The following is a 12526-nucleotide window of genomic DNA, read 5'->3' on the forward strand; positions in this document are numbered from 1 at the left end:
AATACCCATGCACGAAGCGGACAAGGACAAGACAGCCTTTGCAACACCAGACGGACTTTACGAGTTCAACGTCATGCCATTCGGTTTATGTAATGCCCCTGCAACATTTGAATGCATGATCGACACAGTTTTATGTGGCCTTAAGTGGAAGACCTGTCTGTGCTATTTAGATGACATCGTTATTTTTTCTACAACTTTTCGTCAGCACCTTGAGCGCTTGGACGAAGTTTTCACATGCATTTCCAACGCTGGACTCCAACTCAACACAAAGAAATGCCATTTTGCCAGAAAGAACATCAAAGTGTTGGGTCATCTTATCAGCAAAGGTGGCGTTCGACCAGATCCCGAAAAAGTTGCTGCCGTGCTTCGCTTCCCTCGCCCTGAAAATCAAAAGCAATTAAGAAGTTTCTTGGGCCTGGCATCCTACTTCCGCCGCTTCATCAGTCATTTTGCAGCCGTGGCGTCGCCGCTACACGAGTTGCTCACGTCGGGCACTGCTTTCCCTTGGACAGATGACTGCGAACTTTCTTTTCAAGCCCTCAAGCAGGCATTAACCACCGACCCTGTGCTCTGTCACTTCGATGAGAACGCACCAACTTGCTTGCACACCGACGCTAGTGGCCATGGGATCGGTGCTGTACCTTTACAGCGTGATACCACCTCACGAGAGAGAGTTGTTGCCTATGCCAGTCGCTCACTGACAGCTGCCGAAAAGAATTACTCGATCACAGAACAGGAATGTCTTGCAGTAGTTTGGGCGATCCAAAAATTTCGACCATATCTTTACGGACGCCATTTCACGGTTATAACCGAACACCATGCCTTATGCTGGTTGTCGTCAATCAAAAATTTGTCCGGACGACTTGGTCGCTGGGTGGTACGCTTACAGGAGTACGATTTTCACGTTGTCTACAAGTCTGGGAAAAAGCATCAAGATGCTGACGCTCTCTCTCGCTGCCCGCTGCCACCATTAGCTTCGAGTACATCTATCCATTGCTCGCCACTTGATGATGAGACTAAGTCGTCACTCCCGTTATTACCGTTATTACCTCTATTTGTTACTGACACGTTATCTTCCAATCGCGTCACTCACCTCGCCTCGTGTCAACGTTCTGACCCCTACTGCAACAGCATTATCCAACGCCTGTGCGGAACTACATCTGCACCAAATGCCAGATTACGTCGACAACTGCGGCTATTTAAGCTTGACAACGATGTGCTGTACCGCTACATATACAACTCCGATGGACACCACTGGGTACCTATTCTTCCACGTTCAATGCACACACAAGTCCTTGAAGCCTTGCACGACGGCCCATCTGCTGGCCATTTGGGATTCCACAAAACATACCACCACGTTAGGAGCCGTTTCTTTTGGCCAGGCATGTCTACCTTTGTGGCCATGTACATCGCTTCTTGCATTCAGTGTCAACGGCGGAAATGACCGACTTCGCCTCCTGCTGGGCTTTTACAGCCCATCCCATGTACCGAGACACCGTTTGCCATCGTTGGGATAGACCTAGTCGGCCCTCTGCCCATTATGCCAGCGAGTCATCGATGGGTTGTGACAGCTGTTGACCAGCTCACACGTTATGCAGGGACCGCTCCTCTACGCTCTAGTTCGGCCTCTGACGTTGCCACCTTCTTTCTAGATGCCATTGTGCTGTGCCATGGTGCACCTCGTGTACTGTTAAGCGACCGCGGCAAGACTTTCATGTCAACAATGCTCACAGAAGTACTCGGAGCTTGTGGGACAGTTCATAAGACGACATCCATATATCACCCACAAACAAATGGCTCAACCAAGCGATTTCATCGCACGCTAATAGATATGATATCAATGCATATCGGGCCAAACCACGACAATTGGGACAAACTTTTACGTTTCGTGACTTTTGCTCACAACACCGCTATCCAACGAACTACGGGATACTCACCTTTCTACCTAGTTTACGGCCGTTCACTGACATTCACCATCGACGCCGCTTTCTTCAATGCCCCAACTAACACCTCGGCCAGTATACCCGAGCAGTTCGTCTCGAGACTTGACAAATGTCGTCAACGTGCTCGCTTCAACACATAAGTCAGTCAGCTAGATCGCAAGCAACGTTACGACATCTCTCGTCGCGACGTCTCCTTTCGTCCTGGAGAGAAAGTGCTCCTTTGGACGCCCATTCGTACACCCGGTTTGTGCGAGAAGTTTGAATCCTGCTTTCTTGAACCCTATATAATTGATGAACAAACATCGCCCGTGAACTATCGCGTTACTCCCGTAGACGTTTCTTCCGACCATCGTTGTCGTGGTTTGGAGATAGTTCACGTTTCGTGCCTAAAACGATTTGTTTGGCGTTCCCCTCCTGGCTAAGTCGTGGCCTGGCTGGCTGCTTGCGCATGCGGGGAAATTAGTGTGAGCATTATTCATACGCTTCATATTCTCACCTGTACATACTCATCATCACCGTTTTGGGGCCTGGTGGTGGGGCTCTCTCGAGAGAGAATAAAGAAGAGACTGGCTGCCTAAACCTCGTCTCACAATATATATATATATATATATATATATATATATATATACAGTAAAACCTCGTTAAACCGTACCCGCTTAAACAGTAGTTTCGTTTTAAAAGTAGAAAGGTCAAATCCCCGACTCAGCGGCCATTGAACATAATGTGTTTTGTATCCGCATAAACCGTACCAGCTTATTGCGTATGCATCTGTTCAAAGGTAGCGTTTCCACTTTTCGTCGCGCAAACACGGCGGTGCGTCATCTCCATCGAGCGGCCCGACAGAACAAGCCTCAGAGATCGAAACAACGGCCTCCAAGCGCCCATGCATTTGCACGTGAAGCCACATCAACATCATTTCGGCGTCGTGCCAGAGATGCCAGAAAGCGTTGTGGCATCGTGCAAGCGAGGACTCGCATCATGCCGAGGCTTGGATAAAAAGAACACACCGAGTGCTCAGCATAGCAGAAAAATTAGACATTGTCTGTTCTATCGAATGTGACACGGAGAAGTCGGCACTGGCATGCGACAGGGATCTGCTGTTGACTACGGTGTGTGGCATTTGGAATGCAAAGAAGTTGCTCGGCAGCGCTGCTGTGACCACGAAGAGATGTCGGCTACGAGGTTCAACTTTTCGCCATCGTTAGCTCTGCTGTTGCCGAAGTGTCGACTAGCGACAGTGATGAGGACGGCACAGAAAGCAACAGCATGGGCGATTTAGGCCCGACAGTGAAAGAAGCTGCGTGTTACGTCAGCCTCATGAATGCAATCGTTGCGACGAGAACAGCACCCGCCAATGAAAAAGGCGCCCCGGGACTCCTACAGCACTACTGTGTGTGTGTGTGTGTGTGTGTGTGTGTGTGTGTGTGTGTGTGTGTGTGTGTGTGTGTGTGTGTGTGTGTGTGTGTGTGTGTGTGTGTGTGTGTGTGTGTGTGTGTGTGTGTGTGTGTGTGTGTGTGTGTGCGTGCGTGTGTACACAGGCACACACATCAGCCTCAGGCTTGGAGCGCGGCAGCCACGAGGGGAAGGGCAAATGGCATTCAGTTTGAAATGTCAGATCTTTCTGCGACATATAGCGACGTAATACTGTGCAGACACAATTGTTATGATAGTGCATTGTGTGCTCTGCACTAATGTGATATACACTGTTTGGTTCGGTTACAACCTTAGACAGAATCTTGGCCAAAGTTTAATCGATATACGATCGCTGTTGAGAAGTTGAATGACTTGGATTGGAGCGGCACTTCAAACTCAGCTTCATATGTGATGTGCTTTCTACATTTCACTCGCATTGAAGCCAGAGCTGTACGAAGGTCAGTTTTCTCGCTGCTACTGCCGCGATTCCTCACTTCGACATTTTTCAGTGAGTTTCTGCGGTCATCGAGCGAGATGTGTTCATGTTTACCTGTGCACACGTGTAACCGTACTTGTTAATTTAGTTACTAAACAAATGTTTACTAGTTTATACGGCCGATAAAACTACTATCCTTACTTCGTATAGCTATCTACTAATTTGCTATCGCAATCGATGCTTCGCTTTTTGGGCGGAACTATGACATTCTTTTTTTTCCTTCACCCCAGTCGGCACGACAAATGCGCAGATGGAGCACGAGCCATTTCAATGTCGGGCACGTCGACCGCACTGGCCGCATCTGGTTATGTTGGCTGTGCAAGTGCTTCGAAGTATAGACAACACTGTTCACGCCAACGTGACGTAGTGTGAGTGCGCACATGCCATGTCGGACTATATATGTGCCTTAACCGAGTGATTTGTTTCTCGGACTTTCATTAGTTCGAATTTCTTGTTTGTTATAATTCAAATTTTTGTAGTATCCCCGTGAAATTCGAATGAGAGCTTTTACTGTATGTGCTTGTATTGGTAGCAATGGCGAAAGCTCGCTTGTGGACAACATTTGGCTCATCAATTTGCAGAACACAGTTTCAACTGACAGCATTACAGAGTCAAAGTCGCACATGCGATGACGCACATCACGATGGGTGAATGTGAAATGCACTCGCGGCCTCTACCAATTTTTCGGCAGCACTGGAGTTGTAAAGTAACAAATTTATTTTGTCGTTGAAATTAGTTTTTCTGGCATGCCCGATAATGCAGATGTTTTTGTGACCCTGTCCGTGTCTGAAAAAAAATTGTCAGCGACTATATTTACTTTCAGCATGCAACCTGAAGAACCAAACAGCGACAATGCGCACACTGGTGCGGACCACGCGCCGCTGACAAGCAACCAGAGCAAATGGCTTCTCCGTCTCCTAGGCAACCACTGGCGCCCGCTGAACTAGCATGTTGTCACCGCAATTTTTCCCCGCCTTCGTTCCTTGTTTGCTCACTCACTCCGCACTGCCCTCAACGCCCTCCCCTCAGCCGGTGCACCTCCTTCAGAAGTGCGCTCGTTGATTAGTTTGTCTGTGGGATTTTCCAGCAGCCACACTGTAACCAGTAATACATTTTGTGCAGCTGCACTTAAGCGGTAGGTGTATACATTGAGTTCTATGGGAAAATAAATGGGAGTCAGGAAAGAATGCATTATATCCGGTCCTGCACTATAAGCGGTTATATTAGAAGTGGTCCGAGCTGTAACAGCAGCCTTTCAATAGCATTTAAGGTAACAATGCATGCACCTGGTGATTAGCAGACACGGTGCAAGTCTCAGACCATAACTTTTTAAATTTTTGGTGTATTGCAGGTGCCGCTTAATTTAGGAAATCATGCCAGGGAGCTATGCTGGCTCTCTAAGATCCGAGATCTGTGCACTTTTTGGCAAGCAGTGGCCGCACATTTTTGTTTTTTTGACAATAAAAATGCTTGTAGTGCAAGTCAGTTCTGAGGAAGAAAGTTCATGGAAGGGATAATTGTCCTCCGCCCGAGTGTAGCATGATGCTACAAAGGATACCCATATGGGCTTCCCAGAAAAAAGAAGCTTCACAGCTGAAGAATAATTCACCCTGGGGTGGGATTCTGTAAGTGTCCAGCTAGTGGACACTTTGCCTGTCCCTGAAGTGCTGAATGACTGGGCTGCGGTACGTGTGAGAAGGAGACAGGTGCCACCAGCCAATCAGCAGCAGACGAAGTGGGCATTTCCACTAGGTGGACACTTACAGAATAGCCCCCTGGTCTTCAGATCCACTTCAGAACCAATGCCTTTCCTGGGCATTCACTCTACCATCTGAGCTAACCGGGAGGCTAGCAGATTGCAGGGCAAAGGTGAATTAATGGACACCTCAAAGGCCAGGGATACCAAATCTGCCAAATCCATGCAGCGGAAGCCTGCAAGGCGAGAAAGGTTTATGAAAGAAAAATGCTGTCACCTATTCAGATTGTAGAAAGAAGCTACAAAAGAAACCTGAAGGATTTCCTTTGTAGGAAATTGATTTGCCATATTCAATGTCCTTTTACTTCAAACTGTCCAGTCACTCTCGCGCTACGATGTGTTAGCCTCCTGGTTAGCTCAGATGGCAGAGTGACCGCCCAGGAAAAGCACTGGTCCCAAAGTGAATTCCAAGACCAGGACGAACTTTTCTTCAAGTGTTTCAAAGAAAACTTTTTTTTGTAGGTTTGTGCTACAGTCAGGTGGAAAACAATTTATTATCTCTTTCAAAAATATCAATCTTACGGGCTTATCATCAAGCGTCCACTTATACTTCAAACATATAATTTTGCACAGATGTCTACACTTGTTACATAAGTATGCGGTTCAAAATTTTGTTGCTGTAAGCCCTTAAGAAGCATGCTGGGAACCACTGGAGCAGGGAAACTGCAAAAAGAATGGTCGATGTGATCAGCTTCACCATGAACTGCCTCGGAGTGAAGCACCCCTCGTGCCGTCTTCCGCTCAAAGGCCAGGGCCTCGGACAGGTCTCGACTGTGGAAGCTGGCATTGTAGACGGCTGCCCTGTCCGCCTGCACACAGCCCTGCGGGAACTTGACGATGCTGCCTGCCAGGCTGATGGCTTGGCCCAGGGCTGCAGCCACACAAAGGGCGAAGCACCCTGAAGCAAGCTAGCAAGAAGGACAGCTGCCAGGACACTGCTACAGTACAACACAAACACAAGCCACACCTGATATGAAAAAAAAAGAAATTCCAGTAGACTCCCAATAATTTGACCCTTGTGAGACCACAAGATTTGGTAGAATTATTCAGAAGCCCAAATTAACAAACAGCAGCAAAATGAACAAATTCATCTGTTCAATATATTAACATAACCCCAATTGTGCTTTTCTTCAAATCGTATTTCCTGACAATCTGTTTGCTGCTGAAGACACCTTTGTAAACATTCTGAAGATCTCTTTGTTGACCTTGATAGAAAACTTCCATGGAACTGCAAACAAAATGCCACGCTGAATGGACAAGCATACTGCTGCATATGGGGCGTGACACAAACAAAACAAGCAGGAATGGATGGCTTCGTGATTGGCAGGAGAGTCGGCCACGAGAATATAAAAATAAAACAGCGTCACGCCTACGAAAGCAGTGGCAGTGTCTGCTGAACTTCTTGTGTTCTAACACTTTTAGTAACCGTTGCGTGAATGGAAGGATGCTGATGGGGGTTGGTGGACATCAAAGTGACCGAAGAGGTATGCTTTCGCATTTCAACTAAATAAGTTTTCCTTACATGGCAATGCATGGTTCCTCGTCAGGACTTCCCAGTGCAGTCGAATTAAATGAAAAAGTCTAGCTACCCAAGGTCGAATTAAAGGGAGTCAACTGTACAATGGAGACTACAGGTTTACCAGCAAAGTATTACTTTTCGCTAGGGTCAACACAGCTTGATTGACACACATTAACTCCAAAATTAGCCACTCAATTACCTGTCTACTCTAAAGAGACATTAAAGCGAAAAATTATTCTAAATGTACGTAAAGCCCGTGCTCGAGCCATATTGAAGAAAGTTAGAGATGACAGAGACTCCGCGGTCTTTGTCGATGCAGCGCAGTACGGGAACAGGAGAGTGTTCGCGTTGTCGGTTATAGACGGGCGGTGGGGGCTTCGCTCCTCGGCCTCGGTCAGAGCAGCCACCGCGAGTATAGCAGAGCAAATTGCGGTTGCGCTGGCCTTGTGTGACCCAGAGCGTTCCTACATTTACACTGACTCGAGAGACGCAATCAGAGCTTTTGAGTCGGGTAACCTCGCACGAGAAGCGGCCTCTATTTTAGTGAAAAGGACTTGCCCCGGTTTTCATTATATCACGTGGTTCCCCGCACACATGGGGACGAACGTTCTCGAGGGCTTCCCAAACCTCAACGAGCTTGCCCACGACCGTGCGCGAGAACTCACGCGCCGCGACAGTCTGGAGGCTCCGGAGGGGCAGGAAGGGACTCAGCAGAACGATCCACTCCTCACATTTAATGAAATTACCAAACATTACCAACTTGGTCGGAGAATTTATCCTCTGCCTCACCCGAAGCTCAGTAGAGGTCAGTCAGCTACACTTAGAATGCTGCAGACGGGATCTTTCCCGTCGCGGGGATTCCTCAGTAGGATGTACTCGGATGTGGACCCTAGTTGTCCCGACTGCACTGAAACCTTTTGCTCAATGGCTCACATGCTCTGGCGATGTCCCGCGTTGCCTAACGACTTCCTCTCCAGCGAAGCCGAATGGGAGGAGGCCATCAGAAGCACGGTACTCCGAAAGCAAGCCCAGGCTATCCAGAGGGCCCAGGAAAGAGCGGAGCGTCACGGCGTTCTGTCCTTTACGTGGGCGCGGCCAGCGGCTACAATGGCCTCCTGTTAGGAGGTCCTGACAGTAGCTCCGCAGGATTATTTTAAATAAAGTTCGTTGTCTGTCTGTCTGTCTGTACAGTAAAAGCTCATTAGTTCACAGCTCGTTAATTTGAACTTTCGGATTATTCAAAGTAGGCGTCGTGGTCCGTCCAACAATATATTGAAAGCAATACGTAACACATCCCGCTAATTCACACTGAAATCCGCACCGCCACCGATAATTCGAACTCCGCGCCATCGTGGATGGGGAGAATGCTAGTGCGCGGGAGCACGTTGGCGACGATCGTCGCCGCGCAGCTTTGCTCTTTCCACCTGTGGCCTTCTGTTGCAGGTCGGTTCTCTTCCTCCCTCAAGACTTTCAAGATAAAAATGCAGTGCTGCATTTATTATTTATTTATTTATTTTGTAATTGTGATAGCAATTATATGGGCACTCCAAGCGCATTTCTGCCGTCGGCGTCTTCGTCGCCGCACACCCTATGCTGTATTTGTGAGTGAAAGCGTGTGAGGGGAGCCGACAATCTCGCCTGCGTGAAAGTGATGAATGCGAAGAGGAAGCACGTCACTCACGCGCGCGAGGCACCTAATGTTGCAGGGTGCCAGGGAGGGTTCTAATTCGGTTGCAACTACGCATATGGCGGCTGCGCGCGGTCGCATCTTGAGAGCGATCTGCGTTAGGGGCAGAGTCCACGAGTTGCGTCAGCGGCTCATAGCTTAGTGCGTGCTGTGTCTTCTCGGCAATCACTTTGTGTTGAAGCAATAGACAGCACAAATGTCACTTCACTCGCTGCTGTTGCCGCGTTTCCTCATGCCAGCGTTTTGACAGCGAGTGTCTTTAGAAATTAGGTGTGATGTGTTCATGTTTGCTGCGCACGTTGACACCATTGTTAGTATATTAGTTAGCAAGCAAATGTTTAAAAGTTGATACGGCCGATAAAAGTACTATCCTTACTTTGTACGGCTGTCTGCTAATTTGCTATGGCAATCGATGCTTCACCTTTCATGCGAAACTGCGTCTTTCTTTCTTTCTTTTTTTTCGTATCACATCTTCGAGGTTACGCTCTTTATCTACAAGGTGTTCTGCCGAGAAGCGGCACCAGGTAATGTCTATAACACAACAGCCATGATGTTTATAGCTGCTCGCAGTATAAAAAAGCAAAGCCTTTGAGATTCGTGGCTATTAGTCAAAGGAAAGCATCGCTGTGATACGTGTTTGGACGCCACCTATGCATCTAGTGGGACTCAGCAGCGTGCAGCTGGTGCGTCTATGAAAGTATAACGAAGACCAATGTTGCAGCAGGTTGTGATGCATTTTGAGAGTGCAGCTTAGAGCGCAGCTCTTGTTCCTGCAGCGAGCGTCGGCGCGCTTCACATGCGGCCAATAACACTACGGCACTTGCGCTGTGATAGCCTAAATGCCGTGATGCCATCCCCTCTACACTTCAACGTGCACGCCGTCAGCTGTTCTCTTCGGAGCATGCACAGAATGATCCCCAACCTGTGCGCCGCTTTGAATGGCAGCCTGCGACTGTCGGCAAAGCGGCGTGGGCACCTTTTTTTTTTTTCCGCACTATGCATTGTGAGTCGGCACAGTTGGTGTGACGAATGTACAGATGGAGCAAGAGCCATATTGATGTCGGGCACATTGGGCCGCGTTGGCAGCGTCCGGTTATGTTGGCTGCACCAGTGTTTCGAACTATAGACATTGTTCTCGCCAACATAACGTAGCGTGTGTGCGCGCACGCTACGTCGGACTATATACCCGCCTTAACCGAGCTATTTCATTGTGTTACTTTCATTAGTTCAAATTTTGTATAACTCGAAATTTCGTAGCATCGCCACAGAATTCAGATTAACAAGCTTTTACTGTATAAGTAAATTACCACATTAACTTACTAAAAAAACCTACTCCAACTGTGACTTAATTTTTTATGGTAAAGATGGACTGCACTGTATTCTGATATAGCCACAATATGAACTTAGCAAGCTTCAAGAACTTTTACGAACCCACAATGGCTGAAATATCTCTAGAAATTTTGAAATCTGCGACATTCAGTAATTGAAATTCAGAAATTGAAGTTTGCCCTTTATTTTTCTCCGCTAATGGTCTTTTTGTCTTGTAGAAGGAGAATTCACAAACATTTCAAGATTTATTTTTATTTTTAGTGTCAATTTAGCTCAATTACTGCAAATAGTTAGTATTCCAAGAACACTTTCAAAAAACCTTTCGTATGCTCTTCCCCTTTCATATATATCTAGCAGAAGAAGGCGTTTCTGGATCCGGGCAAATATATACAGTGAAGTAGATGCACATATGAAGCAATTTATTGACATTTCGGCCGGGGTCCGGCCTTCATCAGAATACAATGTATGGCATAGGTGTAGCTTACATGGGTACATGTGCATATCAACTAGATGAAGACATGTTTACATAAAAACGAAGTAAATGCGCAAACAGAATGTCTGTCAATCGTTCTGAAGAGCAGCTGATACATGTCTAAATACATGGCACTTGCAAACACACCATTTGAAGCTACACACAAAAAATGAAATTCGAAAGGCAATTGTAGGGTGATAGCAGAAAACGTCACCGAATAGGTGCTGTGTCACCAATAAACAACAAATGAAGAAATAAAAATAAATACAAGAATGAAAAATAGTGTTGTACTAGTAAAAAAGAAGGGAAATGAGGGAAGATGGGACGGGATATGTGGGTAGGCAACTCAATTTTCCTACACTTTCGTTCAGACCAGACGTGACGGTATCAAACTTATAGATAAGAAAGGATTCACGGGCTTCTCTATCATTTTTTGAATGAAATCCCGATTCAAGCAACATGACTTTCATCTTATCAAATGAGTCGTCAGGAAGATGTACCTATGTGTTTTGAGATGGGCAGGTTGGACAAGGTGTTAGTGTGGGATCTGTGATTGTTAAAGCGCAATCCGAAAGGCCCCTCTGTTTGTCCAATGTACTGTTTTGTGCACAGTGCACATTAAAGTATATATATTTTTCCTTTTCACTAGCATGTCACTATTTTTCGTTTTTGTTTTTATTTTTATTTGTTCATTTCTTGTTGTTGATTGGTGATAGGAACCCGTATGGGTTTACTTTGTAGCAACTGCTACAATTGGGTGGACGTCTCATTTTCCCTTAATTAATTACTTCTGTCCACCTTGCGGGTTTTCGCAGAACTCTTACGTCGACATGCCACCTATTCGGTGGCATTTCTTGCTGTCACTTGACAACTGCGTTTCAAATTTCCTTTTTTATGCGTATTTTCAAATGATTTGTTTGCAAACGCCATCTGTTTAGACATGTATCAGCTGTTCTTCAGGACGAGTGACACATACATGTATTCTGTTCAGGCATTTTCTTCGTTTTTTATGTAAACATGTCTTCATCCAGTTGATATGCACACGTATATAATCTGTACTTATGCCATACATTGTATTCTGATGAAGGCCGGACCCCACCGAAACATCAATAAATCGCTTCATATGCGTGTCTAGTTCACCGTGTGTACACACACACACACACACACACACACACACACACACACACACACACACACACACACGCACGCACACACACACACACACACACACGCACGCACACACACACACACACACACACACACACACACGTGTGTGTGTGCGCTCAAAAAAGCACAAAAGGGATGAAGAGGACATTGAGACAGATGAGCCTGATGAGAACTTGAATCAAGTGATAGACCCAAGTTATAAGCCTTCAACAAAGATGGCCATGGCTCAGTTGGATGAGACCTTGTCATTTGAATTGATTGAGCATGAAAGCATGAGTGAGCCCTTCTCGTTGAAAGTTTCACGTCAACTTGAGGAGGAGCAGACTGTAGCCCAGCCTGTGCCTGGAGGAGTGGTACCTTGGTCCCCACTACAGCAGAATTGGAACCCTTGGACATTTTACAACATTGATAAGAATCTTATGGCCACTATGACATTGAGACAGATCAGCGGTGATATTCTTAATAATGACGATCAGCAAGTGGACCATGACCCACAACTAAAAAAAGATGTTGGATGAATGTTACCAACTTCCAGTCTACAATTCCTATGACAGCATATTAGATCCTATGCACCAGTCAGTTGTCATCATACGAGGTGCCACAGGCTGTGGAAAGACCACTCAGGTGCCACAGTACATACTGGACTCGTACATACATCAAGGGATTGGCGCCGAGTGCTGTATTGTTGTTACTCAGCCTCGGAGAATCAGTGCAGTGTCTCTGGCTGAAGAACGATCTGAGCAA

General features: G+C 46.6%; 1 protein-coding gene across 5 annotated transcripts in view; it reads right to left on the reverse strand.

The window, feature by feature from the left end:
- LOC126523684 (probable enoyl-CoA hydratase) overlaps positions 1–12526 on the reverse strand; it is a 92692-nt gene that overhangs the window by 15713 nt on the left and 64453 nt on the right. For 2 of the 5 annotated variants that reach the window (XM_050172287.3, XM_055066839.2), the window contains exon 6: positions 6066–6479. The exons of 1 other annotated variant lie outside the window; for it this stretch is intronic. In XM_050172287.3, coding sequence (XP_050028244.3) covers positions 6160–6479 — 320 coding nt within the window. In that variant the 3' untranslated portion in view covers positions 6066–6159. Of the gene's footprint in view, positions 1–6060; positions 6480–12526 lie in introns of those variants that run through there. 2 more of the 5 variants (XM_050172286.3, XM_055066840.2) reach the window with 2 other exon arrangements.

The sequence above is a fragment of the Dermacentor andersoni genome, chromosome 6, assembly GCF_023375885.2.
Source record: "Dermacentor andersoni chromosome 6, qqDerAnde1_hic_scaffold, whole genome shotgun sequence".
NCBI lineage: Eukaryota > Metazoa > Arthropoda > Arachnida > Ixodida > Ixodidae > Dermacentor > Dermacentor andersoni.